This window comes from Mixophyes fleayi, chromosome 4, assembly GCF_038048845.1.
Source record: "Mixophyes fleayi isolate aMixFle1 chromosome 4, aMixFle1.hap1, whole genome shotgun sequence".
Lineage (NCBI taxonomy): Eukaryota > Metazoa > Chordata > Amphibia > Anura > Limnodynastidae > Mixophyes > Mixophyes fleayi.
In genome coordinates this window covers 5972932-5997975 of record NC_134405.1, presented here as the reverse complement: position 1 = coordinate 5997975, position 25044 = coordinate 5972932, and the positions used below count along the sequence as shown (strand labels likewise).

Below are 25044 nucleotides of genomic sequence, written 5' to 3'. Positions count from 1 at the left end.
TAGATTTTTTTCTTAAATTTGGGGACTTCAAATTGCATAGTGGAGAATTGGTTATCATTATCAAGTTCTTCCAATATTTGGAGTGCATTGATTTCTTCTTCCGTGTTAAAAATGGGACTAGTTATGTCCAACTGTGATTCTATAGGGCTCTCTATATTTCTGGACCGGTTCGAGAAGAATTTCTTCAAGAGAAGTTTTCTGGAGAAGAGCATTAAATCCTTCTCCCATCCAAACCTGTCAAAAGGCTGTGAGGGGGAAAAAGACAAACCCTTACTCAGTAGTTTTATGTGAGTGGGGCTGAGATGTTTGTCTGTAAGATTGATGATTCTCAACTCATCATCTAATATCTCATTCTCCTGTAGTTCCTCCGTGTAGTATGAGGAGTCTCTTGCTCTTCCATGGCTTTCCTCTTTTAGTCTGTGTTTCTTCCCCCCCCCTGCGTATCTTTCTCGTTTTGTAGTGTTGTTGCTCTCTCGATCTCTTATACGTAACCCTAAAAAATCCCTCCTCAATGTGGGGTCCTCTCTAGTTGACATAGAGGGTTCACCTGCCTCCCCTTCTGATGAGTCCACCTCTGAGGCACTAGTAAAAGGGACCGACTTATTAATTGGTCTTTTCAGATGTCATTTAAAGACTGTGTTATTTAAATAGTCATTATGATCCCTAGTGAATTTAACACATTTTTTCTCCTCCACAGTTTTTTCAAATTGATCCAAGTCATCTTTGAATTTAACATATGCTTTTTGGACGCTATCTAGATTCTCATGTTGTTTTAATTTTTCCCCCAATGCCGTTATTTCTCTAGTGCATTGTTCCAATATTATGCTATCATGTTTAATAAGAATTTGTATTCGCTCATTTGAACATGTTGTTAAAGCCGTTTCCTAGTCTTTTTTCAAATCAACATTGGCCAAATCAAAAGCTGGGAATAGCCTAGGCCTAAGGCCTCTTGGAACCATATTTTGCTTAGTGTAATTGTAAAACATCGCCCTGTTCCAAAAAGTTTTCGTCTGTTTGAACATTAGATTTCTCAATATGAGGAGATCTTGCGTCCAATCCCCTCTACCACCATCATTCGTTGTTAGATGCGAGAGAAAATCAATATCTTCATTATTTTTCCATCTCTCTTGTCTTATAGTGAGGTCACCGCTTACACTAAAGGCCGCCATCGGGAATAATAATTAATAGTTCTGTTCCAGAATTGGATTTATTGTGTTATTAAATTAATAGCTATGCTATACTTCTTGTGCTGGTGAAAAAACAGGTTGTGTGTCAAAGCACACTATATACAATTCGAACAAAACACTCTTCACCGCACCAAGTTAAACCCCAAATAGAGATATTCAAAAAAATCTTCTTATTTCATCTTGGGGAGGTGCTCCTACACAGTATGAACATATCATCTAAAAAAGAGGGGAAAAAGATAGGGGGAAGGGATAAAGAAAATGTGTATAAAGGGCACTCTTTTACTGAACGTAATGTAATGAGTTTCTGTTAAGATTAATATCTTTATTACATAGATTCAATTAGCGAAATAATTAAAACACTGTGTGAATGAACATACTGACCTATTACACTAGGTGAACATACTGTTAAGAAGTAGTAATAATACTACTGTGCTGTCTCACTGTATTCTAAATAACTATTAATAGTAACATATAAGTATAATAATGTAATCACGTACACTATATACATCTAATATGTATAGTTTTTCCATGAGTACATACTCCCCTGGTATCTCAGTACTGTTGGTACACATCATCATCAAATCCCCTATTCCCTCCCACGCCCTTCCTATTGGTACTGTATTATTATTGGAGCCATTTACACACTTGAGGGCTTCTATCCAGTTATACCCTTTTAATTTGATAAATGGTTCAGTGCAGCATATGATGGGAGTACTATTAGTCATGATCATAGTATCATTTTCCCCTGGTGCCCAAAAATAATGGGGTTCATTCCTCCCTGCTGTTTCTACAAACCCATGGCCACCAGTAAATGTAAAGTTTAACCTACAACAGGGATATGGAATCTTTCTTCTGCTTCTTCCTGTCCCTACATTTACCTTCACACATTCTTCTTGATAACTTGATTTATTCCATATCATACCTGCACATTTGGTTAAGTCTACCTTCTGAACTTTATTTCCTGGCGTATACATCTGTATATACATTATCTGTACTGTTACTAGTGCTATGCACATTATCACACAAAAAGGATTCATGGTGCTTCAATTTTCACCGTCAGCTTTTTGCAGTGAGGCGCATGGACCCAGGTGTCTCGTCCTCCTAACTTAACAGAAGTGGGAGTAGTCAAGACCACTTGATATGGATCATCAAATCTGGGTTCCAAAAGTTTTCCTCATGTGCCTTTTTAGGTAGACCCAATCTCCTGGTTGCAAGGCATGCGTTCCTGTATCGTTATTTGGATCTGGAATGGAGGAGAAAACTTGAGAGTGCACATTAGTCATTATCTTTGTAAGCTGTATTAAATAATCAGTTAGATCTGCATGATTATGTTGCAATTGCTGAGGAAAATAACACCCTATCTTGGGGGCTCCCCAAACAATATTTCATAAGGGGACAACTTATGCTTCTTTCCTGGTGTTGTTCTAACTGAATATAGAGCTAAAGGTAGAGAATCTACCCAGGTTTTTCCTGTTTCTGCAATCATTTTCTGAATTTTTAACTTTAATGTGCCATTCAATCTTTCCACTTTTCCACTTGCCTGAGGCCTATACGGGGCATGAAAGGCTTGCTGTATCCCCATATCCTTTATTATATTTTGCATTACTTCCCCCGTAAAATGCGATCCTCGGTCTGATTCTATTGTCTCAGGTATTCCATACCTGCAAATTACTTCACTTATCAGTTTCTTGGCAGTGTTTTTAGCTGTTGCCACTGCCCAGGCCTCTGGCCAATTTGAGAATAGATCTGTACACATAAGGACATACTCATATGTTCCTACCCTAGGTAGCTGTATATAGTCAATCTGCAATCTCTGAAATGGGTACAATGGCTTTGGTATGTTCTTATGTTGTGTTTTCACTACCTGACCTGGATAGTATTTTCCACATATCACACAGGCTGTTGCATATGCTGTAGCAGCTGCATTGAATCCTGGTGCTATCCAATGTCCTAAGACAATATTGGTCATAGCTTCTTTAGAATTGTGGACCAGCCCATGTGCCAAATGAGTCATCATAGGGTATAGGCTTCTGGGCAGACAATACTTATTATCTGTTCTCCAGAGCCCTCCCTGACATGTAGCACCTTCCTTTTCCCAGGCTTTTTTTGTCTATTGAGGAGACTTGTTCCTGGAACTTTTGCAGTATGTCAAGGGTTACAGGATCTACAGGGTTTTCACTCTGTTTCACATGACAGACCTGCACCCTAGGCATAAGGGCTGCTTGTTTAGCAGCAGCATCTTTATTATTATTATCCTTTATTTGTTAGGCGCCACAAGAGTTCTGCAGCGCCGTACAATGCACAAACAATAGACAGTACAATAGATACAATAGACAGTATAATAGATAGACAATAGAGAGCGTGAATAGACAGTACAGGGTAAAATATTACTGAGCAGTAAACAAAAATACCAAAACTTCGGAAGCTTCAAGCAGGCTGATGCAGAAAAGACGGAGCAGAAGAGTAGGTAAAGACACAGGAGGGAAGAGGGCCCTGCTCGAATGAGCTTACATCCTAAGGGAGGGTGAACAAGACTCAGGTACAAAGGGGGCCAGATGATGTAAAGGAGAGAGGAGGGGACGGGAGGAGGGAGGGGAGAGCGGGTTAGGAGGAAGGATGGTAGGCTTTGAGGAACAGGTGGGTTTTTAGAGCCCGTTTGAAGGAGCTTAGAGTGGGAGAGAGACGGACGGAGCGAGGGATCTGCCTTGGCGTTTCCCATAGCCTCCCTAGTCTTTTCTTTAGTGTGTGCCTGGACTTTCAATATAGCTACCTTACTGGGTAGCTGCAGAGCTCTAAACAGAGCCCTTATCTGTTCTGCATGCTTGATAGGTTTTCCTGCTGACCCCACAAAATCCCTGCTCTTCCATACTGGGCCAAAGTCATGGGCCACACCATATGCGTACCTGGAGTCTGTGTATGTTAGCTGTTTGGTTTTCTGCCATTATACATGCCTCAGTGAGTGCATGCAACTCCGCCTCCTGCGCTGAGCAGAAAGGTGGGAGTGGTTGTTGTATCAAAGTCTCTTCCAGGGTGGTCACAGCATACCCTGTGTGTGGTGACCATTCATAATAATACCTGGAACCGTCAACAAATAAGTTCCAATCTGCATTAGGTATAGGGACATCTGTCACATTTTCTAACTCCTTCATTTCTAGTTTCCTTAGTTCAGCACAGTCATGTGACTCAGAAAAGGGAAATTTTTTGTGTGTATTTTGTCTGGTACTGATACATTCCTCCCTTTCTGATTCATCAAGGGTGGGTATGTCCCCACCCACCTCTCTCCCCTCTGTTGAATCTGCTTCAACTGGAAACAGTGTAGCAGGATTCAAAACTGTGCACCTTTTAATTGTTGCATGTGCATGACTTAATAATGACACCTCGTACTTAGTGAGCCTTGCTGTGGACAGATGCTTTGTTCTTGCTTGGTTTAGTATTTCTGTAACTGCATGTGGGACCTGTATAGTTAAGGGGTGGTCTAATACTATGTTTGCCACTTTATCTTTTAGCAAGGCTGTGGCTGCCACCGCCCTTATGCAGGACGGGGCTCCTCTTATGATACTGTCTAGATGTAATGAATAGTAAGCCAGCGGTCTCTGTTTATGTGAGTGTACCTGTGAAAGGACCCCTTGTGCATGTTCCTTAGATTAATTGCAGAACAAGGTAAATGGTTTATCATATTGTGGTAATCCTAACGCTGGTGCCTGCACAATGGCTTGTTTTAATGTTTCAAACGATGTTAGTTGTGATTGAGTTAAATATATCCTGGACCCTTTTACCTCACTAAGAGCATTATAGAGGGGTTGCATTAGGAGGGATGCTCCGGCAATCCATTCCCTGCAGTACCCTACCAAACCTCGGAATGCCCTTAATTCCTTGGTGTTCTGTGGTGGCTTTACCTGCTGGATTGCAGTTATCCTGTCCTGTGTGAGGTGTCTGGTACCTTGTGAGATGCAATGTCCTAAAAATATTACCTTACTCTGTGCTGCTTGTATTTTTGTGGGCGATACCTTGCAATGTTGCTGCCCTAAGAAGTTAATTAATGATAGTCTCTTCCTGACACCCCTCAATCGTTTGGCAACACAGTAGTAAGTCATCTACATATTGGAGCAGTTGTGTGGATGAATATTGTGGTCTCAATCCCTGTAATATGAGGTTCATTGCTTCTGAAAATGCTGAGGGTGATGGAAATCGAGTCCAACAGTATTGTTTTCCCTCATGTGTAAATGCTAAGCAAAGCTGGCTGTCCTCTGTAAGAGAGACAGAGAGAAATGCATTTTCAAGATCAATAACAGTAAAATACTCTGCTTCTGCAGGGATCTGACTGAGGAGGGTATGTGGGTTGGGTACAATAGGTGCATCAATCACCACCCCTTTGTTAATTTCTCTAAGATCGTGAACCATTCTATATTCCTGTGGTTTTCCAGGTTCTAACTTATTTTTTACTGGGAAAAGGGGCGTATTCCAGGGAGATCTGCATTCCCTGAGAACTTTAGCCTGTTGGTATGCCACTACTGGTTTGATTATAGCTGTATCTTGTTGTTGAGACAGGGGGTATTGCCTCATCTTAATGGGGACAGTATTTGGTTTCATTTTTAAATGTACAGGCTGTACTGCCAGTAATCCCACATCTGTCTTTCCCCTTGACCACACTTCCTGTGGCACTTTTTCACTGAGCCACAGGGGTATTGAGCTTGGTTTTTCTGGGGGGAATACTTTGAACCAAATATATGGCAGTGTGCAGCTGACAACTCTGATTTTCTGACAGGGAAGTAATCTGAACCCTCCCATCCTTGTATGTTATTTTGGCCTGTATTGCTGACAGTATAACAGCCCCTAATAGATTGACTGGACAGGTAGTTGAAGTTAAAAATTGTACAGGTACCGTTAAAGTCTTATCCTGTAATTTAACAAATACTGGTTCGCTTTGTTTAAGCTGAACTCCATCCCCTGATAAACCTGTACCAGTGATATTTACTTTGCTCATGTATTTTTTGTTATCTCTGAGGCCCTCAATACAGTGCGGCTTGCTCCAGTGTCCACTATACAATCAATAATTTCCCCTTGGAGTAATTCCAACTGAATTTTTCCTGTGGGCCCTGGGGTATTAATAGTGGGTTGCTGGGGGCCTGACACTGGGTAGCCTATTTCCTATGGGTGTGGGTTGGGTGTGGAGGTAATAAATGCTGAGGGTTTTGGTGAGTATTTTTCTGCTGCCAGACTTTATATTTCTGACAATCCCTTTTCATATGACCTGGTTGGTTACAAAAGAAACATAATCCCTTTCTTTTGGCCTCTTCCCCAGTGACTCTCTTTTTCTGGTTAAAGCCCTTTGGTCTGGGAGTCTCCTGGACCACATGGACAGTAACATGAGAGGACTTTTCTTGGCTCTTTCTCTTTTTCTCTTCTCTCTGATCCTCTATAGCCCTTAATACTTCTAACAGGGAAGCTACTGTCATTGTACTAGCTTTTGGCCATTAACTCACTCCTTAGGGATTCTTCGAGTCCCTGTAGGAAAGCGGTACGCAGTAGCCACTGATGGGTAAGGTTATCTTCCTGGAATCCCCTATCCAGATGTGCCTGATGAACTTGATCATAATAATCTTTCACTGACTGGTCCCTCCTCTGTCTACCCTCTGGAACAACTGGCATTCTCTGCTGTTGCGCCTCACACCAGCGTCTCAACCTGGTTAGGAATAGATTACCAGACTCTTCTGTTCTCTGTTCTATTCCTATTGGGGCTGCCACTATTCCATCCCCAACAGGTATTGCAAGTATGTCATTTACACTACCCATTCCAACTATCATTTTACAAACTTCTTCTAACTCTCCCCAAGTGGCGGCCTAAATTGTCACCAGTCTGTCTATATATCTATGTAAGGCTAAGGGATTCTTCCTGTAATCTGGGGCTTTCCTTTATATATTAGTTAATTCTGCCAGTGCCCAAGGTCTATATTTTTCCTGTCTTCGAGTTACTCTTAATCTAGGTGCATCGGGGTGGTTTAATTGACCAAATTCTGGATTTGGTTCGTGCACTGTATGTATAGTAATTGGGTAACTGGAGACAGTACTATGAAGATATGGGGGTGGCCCTACTTCCAGTGGATACATTGTAGTCATCCCACAATTACATTTGGTACCCTTGGAATCAACCTGACCACAATTGCAGATATTAACCTTACTCCTAGTCCAATGTGATGAGGGTGACCACAGGGGAGGTTTTCTATTTAAGTTTCCTAGAAGGGAGTCACATGGTTCTCCTTCAACTGATACCTGATTATCACAGTTTGGGCAGGTACTCCCTGCCCCTGGGATACAAAATCCACAAGCTGGACACTTTCTATCCCCTTTCACACCCCATGCTCTAAGACTGGGGTATTTTACTGGTGTTACAAATGAATTATTGTGGGGCAATTGTCCTGACATCCCTTCTAATGTGCGATTATGTGGGTCTGATGGTGCACTTGGGTGTGGCTGAGTAGGAGGCGGGGTTACAGTTGTATGTCCCTGGATGTCTTCTAACATCTCCTCCTTTACCATTTGTTCTTGTTCTATTTGTCTACATGCCCTTACCCATGCTGACACTTGGTGTTCTTTCTTATTCCTAGTAATCCATATACTATGTTCTTTCTGAAAAGTTTCCCATCTTTTAGGATCTAATGACCCTATATCTGGCATTCCTGCCTTCCTGAAAATGATATGGATTCCTTTAACAGCCACAATACCTTCTCTTTCCTTAACTAGATCCGCAGGAGTGTATGATGTCTGTACCATCATACCTTTACTGCCCTGGGCCCCCATTACTGCAGTTATGGGAATACCGGCCCCTAGTTTGCCTGAGAAGTGACTGTTATTCTAATTTTATACACCTTTACAATTAAATCCTGTTATGGATTGCTTGATCAACTTGAGTACATACTTTCCTGATATTTTATTAATTAATGGACATGTAAGTGTCCCTATACTTCTAATGTTTTCTGGTAAAAAATTACATATTTGCCATCATCCCAATCCTATTTGGGTTTTTAGCTAGTCTGGACAACCGTGACTTCCAACTATTGCTGTATATATCGTTGGATTAAAAATTCCCTCCTTATGTTTACCATGTTACTGAACAATCAGTGTCAGTTGCTATCACCGCTATCAATTTACTAGTTTGTATCGTCAATGCCTTTTGAATTATAACAACACATTTACAGTCTGGACAACTAAGATTATTTTCTGACATTTATACTCCCCACAGCATGTCTCTGATTCCCTCAGCTCCCTTTGATGTTTTTATGAAACAATAAATTAATACTAGTACAATTATTACTATTAAAATAATTCCACCAATACACTCAGCTATTTCTTCTGAAGGTGTCATCTAATCTTTCTTAAGACAATAGACAGTAGACAATAGACAGACCTATCCTCCGACCTCAGGCGCCCCTTGAGGTACCTACAAGGAAATGTGAAGGACCCTTTCCAGAATCAGTGAGCAACATTTCTGCACTTTTACCGTGTTACTCAGATGTTACTTCTTTCAACCTCTAAGAGAGCTGAGGACCCTTGTAAACTGATAGCTGGCTCAGTGATTGCACGTTACACAAAACAAGGTCAAGCCTCAGTCGCATGTGCAAGGTACAGTCTTTGATCAGATCAGTCTTTTCGAAGGTTATGTTGTCCCCTTATACATCTCTTATCAGTACAATATCACTCAATCTTTACAGGAGCAAAGGATTCTTATAATGACCTCTCAAACCCAAGGACAATCATCTACACAGAACAAGGCGAGGTCTCAGCAACAAGTATAGAGGAATGCCTTTGATTATCGAGGTCAATTAATAAGTTATGTATTTGCATCCTTTTATATACATCCTGTATCGACACAAACACATACATTCACTTATCTATTTTCGACAAAAAACAAATATGTCAGGAAAACAGGTTATAAAGTAATTGTTCAAATACCCGTTATACCATCCCCTACTGAACCCCACCTTATATCTTACAGGAAGAGCAGATAGAGTAGAGAGGTGCAAATGCACAAAATTTCAACTACTCACCGCACAAATTTGTCTGCTGTTCCTGAAGATTGAGGAGGTCTCTGGTCAGTCCTGGGCTGGTATGTTGAGTATCCCAGACGAAGTCCCCAGTAACTGTCGGGTACCGAGGCTTGGTGCCCCTACTATTGATCTCTGAGAACCTGATTTCCTATTTGGTATAATACTGTCGACAGCAGAGTGAAGAAGTGAAACACAAACAAGGTGTTGCAGTTTTAAAATCAGCTCTGAGGGTCTTTGCAGGCTGGCCCTTTATTTATACCTAGGGTCCAGCATTAACTGGTTAACAACAAGTACATATAAGGAAATCTCTTTAGCTCAGCAAATATTTCTTTGCAACAATAATACATATAAGGCAACATCCTTTGTTCAGCATTACGTGGTTTTCCTCCCGGACGTTTTTAGCTGACTGGCATCCTGCTATTGTCTGTTCCATAGGAAATACTTGTTTTTCTTCAAGGCGTAGTCCTGCATCTGTAGTATAGTTTTTAAGCTATTTCACACATATATTTGTACATCTTAATAACTATTAATTGTTTTATACTCTCACAGTATGTGCATGTTGCAAGAGTAATGGCGTTATGTATTATTCATTTGTGATATAGTAAGGATTGTGTGTTGATTATGTGTGGATTGTATACAGGAATAGCAGTGCATTTATATAGTGTAATATATGTATGATAATAATAGTTTAATGGGATCTGGGACATACACATGTATACATACATCTACCTACACAAACAAGATATTTACACATTTATGAGCTATAGTAAGAAATTAGTAATTTAAGTTAATGAACCTACACACCGATTGTCATAGATGTTGAACTATTATATGTACTGTGTGTAAGATGTTGTTTAATATATATTGTAACAATGTTGTAAGTAAATATGCTTTTTCATACAAATATCTGTATTCTTATTATGGGTTTTATACTGCCGTAAGACAGTAAATAGTATATATAGAACTCTGTGAATTGGATGATAATACAGTATAATGGACTGGATTATGGGTGGCTTATGAAATATAAAAGTGTGTGGTTATGTAACGAGGTTATCCAGGAACAGGATATGAAGATACCGTGTGCACAGTGACGCAGGTAATACACATCTTCCTATTTCAATTCTTCTTCATAGTACCTAAAGATTTCCAAATTGAAGAACTAGGATATTGTATGTTACTTAAAATGTATGTTATGTTATACTTATAACAAAAGTAAAAAAAACACCTCTGATATGTTATTTTATGTACTTAGATGACACAAAGTTTTGTTGTACAACTTTTGATTGTTTAATTCAAAAATAAGATTTTTACTCACCGTAAAATCCATTTCTTTGACTTCATTGGGGGACACTGCGAGACATTGGGGTGTAGCAGTGGGCTCAGGAGTTCTTGTCACTTTAATTGCTAAACTTTCGGACCTCTACCCTACTTAACCCCTCCTCTCTGGAGAGATCCTCAGTTTTGACTAACCAAGAGTGAACTTAAGGAGGTAACATAACCAAGCCAGGTCTTAATAAAAAGAACCATAAGCAAAATTTCCATAAACAGAACTATATACAGAGCAAGGGAGGGTGCGCAGTGTCCCCCAATGGAGTCAGAGAAATGGATTTTACGGTGAGTAAAAATCTTATTTTCTCTTTCCTGCCATTGGGGGACACTGCAAGACATTGGGGATATACCAAAGCTTCCTCACGGGTGGGAATGCTCTGGACCCGCTGCACGCAAAAGCCTGCGACCAAAGCTTGCATCAACCGATGCAAAGCCCTGAAGTCTATAGAATCTAATGAATGTGTGGATGGAAGACAAAGTCGCCGCTCTACACAATTGCTCTGCCGACGCGCCGTGCCTAGCCGCCCAGGAGGCACCCACTGCCCTAGTAGAATGTACCCTCAAAGTCTGTGGAACAGCTAGAGAAGCTAAAACATAAGCCTCACGAATCGTGGACGTAATCCACCGAGCAATTGACTGTCTAGAGGCAGGCCAGCCTCTTTTATTGGCGTCATATAAAACGAAAAGATCTCTGGTCTTTCTAATCTGCGCTGTACGATTAACATAAATCTGTAAAGCTCGCACCACATCCAAGTACTGCATAGTCCCTTCTGAAGAGTCTTTCTTAGACTTAAAAGCAGGGACAACAATATCCTGATTCAGGTGGAATCTAGAAACCACCTTAGGAACAAAAGACGGCTTGGTCCGAAGGACTGCCCTGTCTGCATGAAAAATAAGAAACGGAGGGTCACAGCGAAGTGCTCCAAGCTCAGACACTCTACGTGCTGAAGCTATGGCCAACAAAAATACTGTCTTCCATGTAAGATACCATAAGTCAACAGACTCTAAGGGCTCAAACGGATGCTTAGAAAGAGCCTGAAGAACCAAATTGAGGTCCCAGGGCTCGACAGGATGGCAAAAAGGAGGTTGTATACGCAACACACCCTGCAAGAATGTCTTGATATCTGCATATTCAGCAATCTTTTTCTGAAAATAGATCGAAAGGGCGGAAATCTGTCCCTTAAGGGAACTAAGCCGCAAACCCTTCTGAACCCCGGCCTGAAGAAAATCCAGGACACGTGAAATCCTAAATCTAGAGGAATGAAGACCCCTAGACTCCCAGCACACAATATACATCTTCCACACTCTATAATAAATGGAAGATGACGCAGGCTTCCTGGCCCTAATCATGGTGTTAATGACCTCTTGAGAGAAAGCCTTAGCCTTAAGTATTAGGGTTTCAATAGCCAGGCCGTCAAAGCCAGCTGATCCAAACCTTGGTAAAGGAATGGACCCTGAACCAGGAGATCTGCCTGCATGGGAAGCCGAAATGGAGGATCTCCAGCTAATAACAGCAGATCGGAGAACCATGCTCTGCGTGGCCAGAATGGAGCTATGAAAATTGTGAGAACTTTCTCCCTCTTCACCTTCTTTAACACCCGTGCAATCATTGGAATGGGTGGAAAAATGTACACTATCTGGTACTGCCAATGGGCTGACATGGCATCCACTATTTCTGCCTCTGCGTCTCGTGCTCTTGCGCCGTAGCGTGGTACCTGATGGTTCCGACTGTACGCCACTAGGTCTATCTCCAGACAACCCCACCGCTCCACCAGTAGGGAGAATATCTGACTGTTTAGAGCCCATTCCCCGGGATGGAAAGTGTGTCTGCTGAGAAAATCTGCTTCCCAATTTTTCACCCCCCGGAATGTGAATGGCTGAAATCCTGGGGACCTGGTGTTCTGCCACGCTAGAATGCGTCTGGCCTCTCGCATAGCAGCCGCGCTGCGAGTACCCCCTTGATGATTTATGTACGCTACTGTGGTGGTGTCCGACTGAATCTGAAGAGGTTTTCCTCTTAGAAATTCCTGTGCTCTTCTCAGAGAGTTGTACACTGCTCTGAGCCCCAGAATGTTTATTGGAAGGCGTGATTCCTGAGGTGACCAGAGACCCTGAAGCCTCAGGGTTCCCGTTACTCCCCCCCACCCCAGCAGACTGGCGTCTGTTGTGACCAGAGTCCAAGACCATACCTGCAAGGATTGGCCTCTCTCCAAGTTTGATCGGGACGTCCACCAGACCAGAGATAGTCTTGTGGCTGTGGACAGACAAACCATCTGTTTGTCCAGATTCGTCTGGGCCCCTGACCACTTCCGCAGGATCTCTCCCTGAAGTGGACGGGAGTGAAATTGAGCAAACGGGACAGCCTCGAATACGGAGACCATTGTTCCCAGGAGCTTCATGCAACTGAGAACCGAGACGCTCCTTTTCCTCAGTATGGCTCTGGTCTTTGTCTGCAAAGCTAGGACCTTTTCTGCTGGAAGATAAACTCTCAGAGACTGAGTATCGAAAAGCAGCCCCAAGAAACGCATCTGCTGAGTTGGCACCAGCGATGACTTGGGTAAATTCAACACCCAGCCGCAATTCTGAAGAAACTTTATAACAGTCTGAATCTGTTGGGATAAAAGGACTGACGACGGTGCTTTCAACAGAAGGTCATCTAGATAAGGAATAATTGTTATACCCTTCTGGCGCAATAGCCCGGCCACGACTGCCATGATCTTGGTAAAAACTCTGGGAGCAGTAGCCAGGCCAAAGGGGAGAGCCCTGAACTGAAAGTGCTCCTTTCCTACCGCAAATCGTAGGAACCTCTGGTGTCCCTCCCAGATTGGTACATGCAGGTAGGCATCCTTGATGTCTAGTGATGCCAAAAACTCCCCTCCCTCTATCCCTGCTATCACCGAGCGTAGGGATTCCATGTGAAATCTCTGAATCTTCAGCTGCTTGTTTAGTGACCGAAGATTCAGGATGGGCCTGAAGGATGCATCTGGCTTTGGCACCAGGAAGAGGTTTGAGTAAAAACCCCGCCCCCTTTCTAGAGGAGAAACCTGGAATATTACATGAGCAGTAAGGAGCTTTTGTATGGCTTCCTGGAGAGCTACCCATCTGAGGGGGCAAGATGGCAGAGGAGTAACGAAGAACCTGTGAGGAGGGGAACGAGCTAGATCCATAACATAGCCCCGGGACACAACACCTCGAACCCAGAGATCCGTCGTGGATCTCCACCACTGAATCGAAGAAGACGTGCCCCCACCTGATGTTCCCCCTGAGGAACTAAGTCACGCGGAAGGCTTGTCTGCTGGACGAGCACAACCTCTCCTTGCTTAACCTCTAGCTCCTCTGCCTCTACTAGCCGATGATCTGGACCCTTAGGAATCTCCTTTATTAAAGGCAACGAAATCTACCCTGACGGGGTCTATTTGAAACCGTGGGTAGAGCCGTACCCTTTCCTCCCGTGGTCTCCTGAATAACCCTTTCAAGCTCCGCCCCGAATAGAGTTGGTCCATCAAAAGGTAAATTCTCCAAAGCTCTCTTAGAGTCAGCGTCCACCGACCAAGTACGTAACCATAGATTACAACAAGCTGCTACAATGAGAGCCAAGGCCTTGGCGTTAACTGAAACTGCATCCATGGCAGCGTCCGCTACATACTCCGAAGTTTCTAGTACATGCTCTGCTAGACTTACTAGCTCTGTACGCTGAGTGTTCTCTAAGGCCCTTAATCAAGGCCTCCATCCATAAGTGCACAGCCTTGTTGGCCCATGCTACAGCCATATTAGGCCTAAACAGGCTTCCCACAGCGGTATAAGCTGAGCGAAGAGCCATATCAAACTTCTTATCAGTGTAATCCTTAAGGGTTATCCGCTCCTGGACAAGCATAGCCGAATATGAAGCTAACCGTGCTACCGGTGTATCCACCTTAGGCAAGGTCTCCCATTTAACTGTGTCTTCAGGAGGCAGAGGATAAAGGGACTTAAACTTCCCCGGGGTCCTAAACTGCTTATTTGGCTTCTGCCAAGCTACAGAAATAATCTCCAACTGTTCTGGGGAATGCGGGAAGACTGCTAACTGCGCCTTAGGTTTCTTAAATAAGGATATACCCCTAGGCGCAACGGGCTCCGGATCAGCTAACCCGAAGGCATGTCTGATCCCCACAATAAGACTATCCACGCTTGTGGACCCAGGGTCAGACTCATAGAAAACCTCCCCTACCGAATTGATATCCACCTCTCATTCCTCGGCAGAAGAAAGGTCAGAAACCTGATCCATTTCTAGACCCACCTCTGAGATGGCTCTTTTACCCTTCTGGGAAATAGGAATTAACCTATCTTCCTTGTGGGTAGACCCTGCTTGTGATGTGGAAGCATTCTCGTCAGACTGACTGCCTGCAAGTGTAAGTAGGGTAGTGTTCTCACGTACCTCTATTGCTCGCAACATCACGGCCGTCATTTTCTCCATAGTTAATGAAAAAGACTTCATCCAGGGCGGTTCCACCATTGCAGAGGATCCCTCCTGGGCTGAGTTGTCTCGCCTCTGAGCGTCCGCAGTACAAGCTGCGCAAAGGGCGTTTCGGTCTGTGTGGCCAACAGAAAGTTTTGTGTCACATTTAAAACAGGTAAAATACACTACAGCAGGCACAGAATTACCCTTGTCCTTAGCTGTCCCCTTCTCCGCCATAGTCCTGCTTCTTAAAATAATTATTAAAAGAAATGCAGATAAATTAAGGCGATAAAAGAGAAGAGTCCTTTGCTTGGAAGTCTCCTAAAAGAGAACCCTCCAAATAATACAAATGCCTGTTATAGAATTGTCTGTGAAAATTCCCTCCAGCTTGAAATAACTCACCAGACTTAATTAAACATATATACTCCTCAAATATACTCAAATCATACAAGCCTGTAACGATTTCTGAGTCCCAGGAGGAGAGGCAAAGTAGAGGGATCCGGGCAGTGTTGCACGCTTCAGCGTGATCTCTCCTTTTTCACCGCGCGGGAAGACCGGAAACAGGAAGCTGCTTTCAGACTCCTCCCCTTCCTGTGCTGTCCTCTCTGCTTGCCGACGCTCACCAGCCCCATCAATGAATGGCCGCCTGGGAGCGTTCACCGCGCGCTATACAAAGATGTGCCCAGCTCAGCGCTTCTAGTTACTGCAGCCAAACTCACCTCTCTCGAGTGTGAGCGCTGCCTTCTGTTCCCTTTCAGCTGCTCCCCCACTGCCTTAAGGGAAGGGGATAGTGGGAACCTGCCGGCCAACTGATCTCTCCGGGGGCCTCTGGATAAGGTCAGTGAGAGTCTTATCTGTGCCTCTTCTGTGTGCAGCCTTTATACTAATAAGGTATACTAATGGCCTCATAAACTAAAACCAAGCCGGCAGAGGTGCTGAGTAAATGAGCGCTAGGCTTCACTTACCTGTGCTGGGATCCAGAGTGAGCAGAGCTAAGTCCTACTCACTCTGCTGGGTCTTTTACAGGATCCCGCGCTGCACCTGGATAGGATAAACAACAAAAATAAAAACATGAATAACCTATTGCTAACAGAATATAGGCAGGGGCCTATACTCCAGTGACCGAACTCTAAGTCACTTACAAAAAACTGAGGATCTCTCCAGAGAGGGGTTAAGTAGGGGAGGAATCCGGAAGTTTAGCAATTAAAGTGACAAGAACTCCTAAGCCCACTACTACACCCCAATGTCTCACAGTGTCCCCCAATGGCAAGAAAGAGAAATAAATACATTATCACCAGCAATTCTGCAGCGCTTGACATTAATCCCAATGGACAAAATATAAACTCCACAGATTAAGCCTGGTTCAGGAATCACACTCATGACACCAGTGCTGTGAGGCAGAAGTGCTAACCACTGAGCCACCATGCTGCCCCATATATACATACACAGTTCGACTTTTTAATTCACATTAATATAAATCACCTGAATGAAGTATCACAGAGAACTTTTATCATATCCATTTGCATTTGTCTTGTGTGTTCTCTGATGTCTAATAAGCTTTGATTTACATGTAAACCATTTCCCACACTCAGAACATGTAAACGGTTTATCACCTGTGTGAATTCGCTCATGTTCAACAAGATTTGATTTCTGTGTAAAACATTTGCCACATTCAGAACATGTAAACGGTTTCTCACCTGTGTGAGTTCTCTTATGTTTTACAAGATTTGATTTCTGTGTAAAACATATCCCACACTCAGAACATGTAAACGGTTTCTCACCTGTGTGAGTTCTCTCATGTCCAACAAGATATGATTTCTGTGTAAAACATTTGCCACATTCAGAACATGTAAACGGTTTCTCACCTGTGTGAGTTCTCTCATGTTTTACAAGATTTGATTTCTGTGTAAAACATATCCCACATTCAGAACATGTAAACGGTTTCTCACCTGTGTGAGTTCTCTCATGTTCAACAAGAATTGATTTACGTGTAAACCATTTCCCACACTCAGAACATGTAAACGGTTTCTCACCTGTGTGAGCTCTCTTATGTTGCACCAGATTTGATTTCTGTGTAAAACATTTGCCACACTCAGAACATGTAAACGGTTTCTCACCTGAGTGAGTTCTCTGATGTTTATGAAGAGCTGATTTAACCATAAAGCATTGCCCACACTCAGGACACAGAAATATATTGTCATCTGTATGAGTTGTACTATATGTAACAATATCTATGATATCAGGAGAATCTTCCTCATTATTAAACGGATCAGATGATTTATCTGTTCTGTGAAGTATTGGATGTACATTTAGGGTAGTGGGGTTTCCTCCTGGAGAATCATGTGGGATGTTATCTTCTATGTCAAAATCTGTAGAAAAAATTAGTGTTTCCTCTGAGATATTCCTATGTTTGCGTCCATCTGGAAATAAAATAAATGTATGGATCAAGACTCTTTATTTTACATTGATTAACATATTATAATGTCCATTATATTCATACTATGAGTAAGCTGACATGTCAGCTGTTTAATTTCAATTTGCAAACTACCAACACTCCATTGTAATTAGAAAACTGCATTACCAAGCACAGTGCATAAACCCAGCCACAGTGACAAGCAAATTGCATCCAGCTTGGACAATTCCAGCCAAAACGTGGACATTGGGCGAGTAACATTTCACATTGCCCAGCGAGCATCCTAGAACAGGAAGACTCATTAGCCAGTGACAATGTCCAACTAGACACTGATCTCACACAAACACTGGATCCTCAAAAGTAGATGTAAAGTAACGGGCATGGTGTATGGTGTAACAACCATTAATCTAATCCATACCTGAAATGCACTTTTTAGCCATGTTGTCAGAAAGTGTCAGTGATGTAACTATAACATCTCCTTGGAAAAGTACTTCAGGGGTTAAATTCCACCTCCACAGGGAACACTCAGGAGTTAAGTGAATTAAGCTATCATTGTTATTTCTGTTTGCTCCCTATTGTCTACAAGTGAGCTCTACAGACAGCCAGGAGCCTGACCCAGCAGGGGTCACCTGAGGGAAGACACCTGGGGAGGTAGGGGAGGGGGCTGGATAGTGTAAGCAGCCCACCAATCGAGACCTTTTGCAACTCCCCTGGACAGGCGGATCCCTGGGCGTTGGACGTGTCTGACTAATTTTTTGCTAGGAGGTGATGCTCTTCCTAAGATGCGCTGTGGAACATATCTCACTGGATTTATTTGAACGGATTTCCTCATTTGTTGGACCTGCTATCATTACGGGGCCGTGCTATTGTCACTCACCGGACCGTGAGTGCCTCTTCACTGGTGCGTGGCTCTCCAGTATTTCTGCCAGCACCTATCCTGAACCGTGGCCGCCCGCCATCCTGATGGTCTGCGCATGCGCAGTTCCTAAGAACTCTTCTGACCTTTGCTTTTAGTTAATTGGTTGATCAGGCAACGCTCCCTATTTAAAGCACCTGTGTTCATTACCTCATTGCCTGATCTTGGAGTCTCATTCCCTATGAGTCTATGAAGGTGTTCCTGTGTACTTCTCCGTGTCTTCAGCTTCCTGCTGATTCCTGCTCAACTCATTGCCGGTTTCCAGACCGCTTCAAGTCTCCCGTGTTCTACTATGTCTTCAGTTCCCTGCTGATTCCTGCTCTAATCATCTGCGGCTTCCAGTCCGCTATTACCTCCAGTGTTCTACTCGTGTTCGCTATCTCCAGTGATTCCTGCATTGCTCATCGTTGTTCTACCCGTGTGCTGACCCGGACCCTGATTACCGCTACCACTCACCTGTGGTTTCTTTACTCGTGCTGGCGTGCAGCCGCTCAGCTGTTCCTGTAACCTCTCGTGGACAGCCTGCTCAACTGAACCGCGGTATGCTTACTTTCTATTGACTGTATTCGTTTACTGCATATCCGCTTGGACTGTTCTCCACTTACCACTGAATCCTCTATCTCCCTGAGACTGTGTTATTATTCCGCATCTCTGCTGGGAAGTTTACCTCTTTGTTCAGTCGTGAGATACATATGCTAATTGACCTTCTGCTATTAGCCTGGATTCCAGTAGTGAATTCGTCTCTGTCAAGCAGCGCCTGCCACACCAACATAGACTTGTGCATATTGTTTGGGATCAAGTTCCTTGTGCTCTCAGTGTCTACATTCTATGTTTCCATTCATCAACACTTGTACACCTCCTCACCTATTAAGCAGTGGTACAACTTGCTATACGCAGACCACTGACTTCCCCGCTACCTACCTGCACCTGGACAAGTCCTCTCACCATAAGCAGTGGTACAACTTGCTATTCGCAGACCACTGACTTCCCCGCTACCTACCTGCACCTGGACAAGTCTCTTCACCATAAGCAGTGGTACAACTTTCTATACGCAGACCACTGACTTCCCCGCTACCTACCTGCACCTGGACAAGTCTCTTCACCATAAGCAGTGGTACAACTTGCTGTATGCAGACCACTGACTTCCCTGTTACCTTCCTGCACTTCTTCACGTCCATCAAGATCCTCGTGTTCATATCTACGTAATCATTAACCAGATTGCTGCTAGTCATTGACTTTTCTATTTGCATCCTCTCACCATCTGCTGAGTCATATGTTCCGCTAGTCACCCTGCTACCAGAGGACCACTGTGTAACCCACACTACTCTGGTAAGATCATCATCTGGTGATATCCTTGGCAAAGACTCCTAGTGCCCGTGACAGCTGTATTTAATTATGTTCTGCAGAATAAATCATCCTTTTATTTTTCCTCTAATACAGTGTCTCTGATATGGGAACCACGTATCTTAACAGTAGAGCAGATGTCAGTTAAATAAGAGTCCTGGATATAGGTTTATACTACTCTTAGGTCTCACATTCTTACACAGAGCAGAGGAGAGCATCAAGACAGAGTAGGAGAATGACGCAGGCAACAGCACAAACTAAATTATAAGAGAAAATCGGCAAAATATAGAGCAAATGTACAGAGCATCCAAGCACGTAGATTGGAGGGGAGCTATTGTGCAATTACGGGTGTGTGTTAGAAGGTGGAATGTGAAGAGTAATTTGTGATTTGATGTATTTTATCTTAGAGGGAGAATAATCTCATACACTGCATTAGTATTACAGTGATAACATACAGCTGAGGATCAAATATTCATGGTAATGTCACATGGGGTAGTACAGAGAGATGGTTATGGATACTGACACAGGAGGTAGTGTATAGGAGGTTCATGAGTAATTTCATGGAGTCAGACTGAAATCTCATGAGATACACCAGACAGTGGGAGGAGGAGACTGGTCAGATTTCTGGGCTGGTAGCACACAATAATATGATGTGAGGAGGAGACTGGTCAGATCTCTATGCTGGTAGCACACAATGAAATGATGTGAGGAGGAGACTGGTCAGATCTCTATGCTGGTGGAACACAATGATATGATGTGAGAGGAGACTGGTCAGATCTCTGGGCTAGTAGCACACAATGATATGATGTGAGGAGGAGACTGGTCAGATGTCTGGGCTGGTAGCACACAATGATATGATGTGAGGAGGAGACTGGTCAGATCTCTGGGCTGGTAGCACACAATGATATGATGTGAGGAGGAGACTGGTCAGATCTCTGGGCTGGTAGCACACAATGATATGATGTGAGGAGGAGATTGGTCAGATCTCTATGCTGGTAGCACACAATGAAATGATGTGAGGAGGAGACTGGTCAGATCTCTATGCTGGTGGAACACAATGATATGATGTGAGAGGAGACTGGTCAGATCTCTGGGCTGGTAGCACACAATGATATGATGTGAGGAGGAAACTGGTCAGATCTCTGGGCTGGTATCACACAATGATATGATGTGAGGAGGAGACTGGTCAGATCTCTATGCTGGTAGCACACAATGAAATGATGTAAGGAGGAGACTGGTCATATCTCTGGGCTGGTAGCATACAATGATATGATGTGAGGAGGAGACTGGTCAGATCTCTGGGCTGGTAGCGCACAATGATATGATGTGAGGAGGAGACTGGTCAGATCTCTGGGCTGGTAGCACACAATGATATAATGTGAGGAGGAGACTGGTCAGATCTCTGGGCTGGTAGCACACAATGATATGATGTGAGGAGGAGACTGGTCAGATCTCTGGGCTGGTAGCATACAATGATATGATGTGAGGAGGAGACTGGTCAGATCTCTGGGCTGGTAGCGCACAATGATATGATGTGAGGAGGAGACTGGTCAGATCTCTGGGCTGGTAGCACACAATGATATGATGTGAGGAGGAGACTGGTCAGATCTCTGGGCTGGTAGCGCACCGCGATATGATGTGAGGAGGAGACTGGTCAGATCTCTATGCTGGTAGCACACAATGAAATGATGTGAGGAGGAGACTGGTCAGATCTCTGGGCTGGTAGCACACAATGATATGATGTGAGGAGGAGACTGGTCAGATCTCTATGCTGGTAGCACACAATGATATGATGTGAGGAGGAGACTGGTCAGATCTCTATGCTGGTGGAACACAATGATATGATGTGAGAGGAGACTGGTCAGATCTCTGGGCTGGTAGCACACAATGATATGATGTGAGGAGAAAACTGGTCAGATCTCTGGGCTGGTATCACACAATGATATGATGTGAGGAGGAGACTGGTCAGATCTCTATGCTGGTAGCACACAATGAAATGATGTGAGGAGGAGACTGGTCAGATCTCTGGGCAGGTAGCACACAATGATATGATGTGAGGAGGAGACTGGTCAGATCTCTATGCTGGCAGCACACAATGATATGATGTGAGGAAGAGACTGGTCAGATCTCTATGCTGGTAGCACACAATGATATGATGTGAGGAGGAGACTGGTCAGATCTCTGGGCTGGTAGCACACAATGATATGATGTGAGGAGGAGACTGGTCAGATCTCTATGCTGGTAGCACACAATGATATGATGTGAGGAGGAGACTGTTCAGATCTCTATGCTGGTGGAACACAATGATATGATGTGAGAGGAGACTGGTCAGATCTCTGGCCTGGTAGCACACAATGATATGATGTGAGGAGGAGACTGGTCAGATCTCTGGGCTGGTAGCACACAATGATATGATGTGAGGAGGAGACTGGTCAGATCTCTATGCTGGTAGCACACAATGATATGATGTGAGGAGGAGACTGGTCAGATCTCTATGCTGGTGGAACACAATGATATGATGTGAGAGGAGACTGGTCAGATCTCTGGGCTGGTAGCACACAATGATATGATGTGAGGAGAAAACTGGTCAGATCTCTGGGCTGGTATCACACAATGATATGATGTGAGGAGGAGACTGGTCAGATCTCTATGCTGGTAGCACACAATGAAATGATGTGAGGAGGAGACTGGTCAGATCTCTGGGCAGGTAGCACACAATGATATGATGTGAGGAGGAGACTGGTCAGATCTCTATGCTGGCAGCACACAATGATATGATGTGAGGAAGAGACTGGTCAGATCTCTATGCTGGTAGCACACAATGATATGATGTGAGGAGGAGACTGGTCAGATCTCTGGGCTGGTAGCACACAATGATATGATGTGAGGAGGAGACTGGTCAGATCTCTATGCTGGTAGCACACAATGATATGATGTAAGGAGGAGACTGGTCAGATCTCTATGCTGGTGGAACACAATGATATGATGTGAGAGGAGACTGGTCAGATCTCTGGGCTGGTAGCACACAATGATATGATGTGAGGAGGAGACTGGTCAGATCTCTGGGCTGGTAGCACACAATGATATGATGTGAGGAGGAGATTGGTCAGATCTCTGGGCTGGTAGCACACAATGATATGATGTGAGGAGGAGACTGGTCAGATCTCTGGGCTGGTAGCACACAATGATATGATGTGAGGAGGAGACTGGTCAGATCTCTGGGCTGGTAGCACACAATGATATGATGTGAGGAGGAGACTGGTCAGATCTCTATGCTGGTAGCACACAATGAAATGATGTGAGGAGGAGACTGGTCAGATCTCTATGCTGGTGGAACACAATGATATGATGTGAGAGGAGACTGGTCAGATCTCTGGGCTGGTAGCACACAATGATATGATGTGAGGAGGAAACTGGTCAGATCTCTGGGCTGGTATCACACAATGATATGATGTGAGGAGGAGACTGGTCAGATCTCTATGCTGGTAGCACACAATGAAATGATGTGAGAAGGATACTGGTCAGATCTCTGGGCTGGTAGCATACAATGATATGATGTGAGGAGGAGACTGGTCAGATCTCTGGGCTAATAGCGCACAATGATATGATGTGAGGAGGAGACTGGTCAGATCTCTGGGCTGGTAGCACACAATGATATGATGTGAGGAGGAGACTGGTCAGATCTCTGGGCTGGTAGCACACAATGATATGATGTGAGGAGGAGACTGGTCAGATCTCTATGCTGGTAGCACACAATGAAATGATGTGAGGAGGAGACTGGTCAGATCTCTATGCTGGTGGAACACAATGATATGATGTGAGAGGAGACTGGTCAGATCTCTGGGCTGGTAGCACACAATGATATGATGTGAGGAGGAAACTGGTCAGATCTCTGGGCTGGTATCACACAATGATATGATGTGAGGAGGAGACTGGTCAGATCTCTATGCTGGTAGCACACAATGAAATGATGTGAGGAGGAGACTGGTCAGATCTCTGGGCTGGTAGCATACAATGATATGATGTGAGGAGGAGACAGGTCAGATCTCTGGGCTGGTAGCGCACAATGATATGATGTGAGGTGGAGACTGGTCAGATCTCTGGGCTGGTAGCACACAATGATATGATGTGAGGAGGAGACTGGTCAGATCTCTGGGCTGGTAGCGCACCGCGATATGATGTGAGGAGGAGACTGGTCAGATCTCTATGCTGGTAGCACACAATGAAATGATGTGAGGAGGAGACTGGTCAGATCTCTGGGCTGGTAGCACACAATGATATGATGTGAGGAGGAGACTGGTCAGATCTCTATGCTGGTAGCACACAATGATATGATGTGAGGAGGAGACTGGTCAGATCTCTATGCTGGTGGAACACAATGATATGATGTGAGAGGAGACTGGTCAGATCTCTGGGCTGGTAGCACACAATGATATGATGTGAGGAGAAAACTGGTCAGATCTCTGGGCTGGTATCACACAATGATATGATGTGAGGAGGAGACTGGTCAGATCGCTGGGCTGGTAGCACACAATGATATGATGTGAGGAGAAGACTGGTCAGATCTCTGGGCTGGTAGCGCACAATGATATGATGTGAGGAGGAGACTGGTCAGATCTCTGGGCTGGTAGCACACAATGATATGATGTGAGGAGTAGACTGGTCAGATCTCTGGGTTGGTAGCGCACCGCGATATGATGTGAGGAGGAGACTGGTCAGATCTCTATGCTGGTAGCACACAATGATATGATGTGAGGAGGAGACTGGTCAGATCTCTATGCTGGTAGCACACAATGATATGATGTGAGGAGGAGACTGGTCAGATCTCTATGCTGGTAGCACACAATGAAATGATGTGAGGAGGAGACTGGTCAGATCTCTATGCTGGTAGCACACAATGAAATGATGTGAGGAGGAGACTGGTCAGATCTCTGGGCTGGTAGCACACAATGATATGATGTGAGGAGGAGACTGGTCAGATCTCTATGCTGGCAGCACACAATGATATGATGTGAGGAAGAGACTGGTCAGATCTCTATGCTGGTAGCACACAATGATATGATGTGAGGAGAAGACTGGTCAGATCTCTATGCTGGTAGCACACAATAATATGATGTGAGGAGGAGACTGGTCAGATCTCTGGGCTGGTAGCACACAATGATATGATGTGAGAAGGAGACTGGTCAGATCTCTATGCTGGTAGCACACAATGAAATGATGTGAGGAGGAGACTGGTCAGATCTCTATGCTGGTGGAACACAATGATATGATGTGAGAGGAGACTGGTCAGATCTCTGGGCTGGTAGCACACAATGATATGATGTGAGGAGGAGACTGGTCAGATGTCTGGGCTGGTAGCACACAATGATATGATG

The 25044-nt window shown here is 44.1% G+C and overlaps 3 protein-coding genes across 3 annotated transcripts in view; 1 reads left to right on the top strand and 2 right to left on the bottom strand.

Annotated features, from left to right (window-relative positions):
- LOC142151019 (uncharacterized) overlaps positions 1–25044 on the bottom strand; it is a 570528-nt gene that overhangs the window by 77546 nt on the left and 467938 nt on the right. The gene's annotated exons all lie outside the window — the stretch shown is intronic.
- Positions 1–25044, top strand: part of LOC142150997 (gastrula zinc finger protein XlCGF66.1-like) — a 378789-nt gene that overhangs the window by 115217 nt on the left and 238528 nt on the right. The gene's annotated exons all lie outside the window — the stretch shown is intronic.
- Positions 16227–25044, bottom strand: part of LOC142149620 (uncharacterized) — a 63205-nt gene continuing 54387 nt past the window's right edge. Inside the window, exon 8 of the mRNA XM_075204943.1 lies at positions 16227–17416. Coding sequence (XP_075061044.1) covers positions 16491–17416 — 926 coding nt within the window. The 3' untranslated portion in view covers positions 16227–16490. The remainder of the gene's footprint in view (positions 17417–25044) is intronic.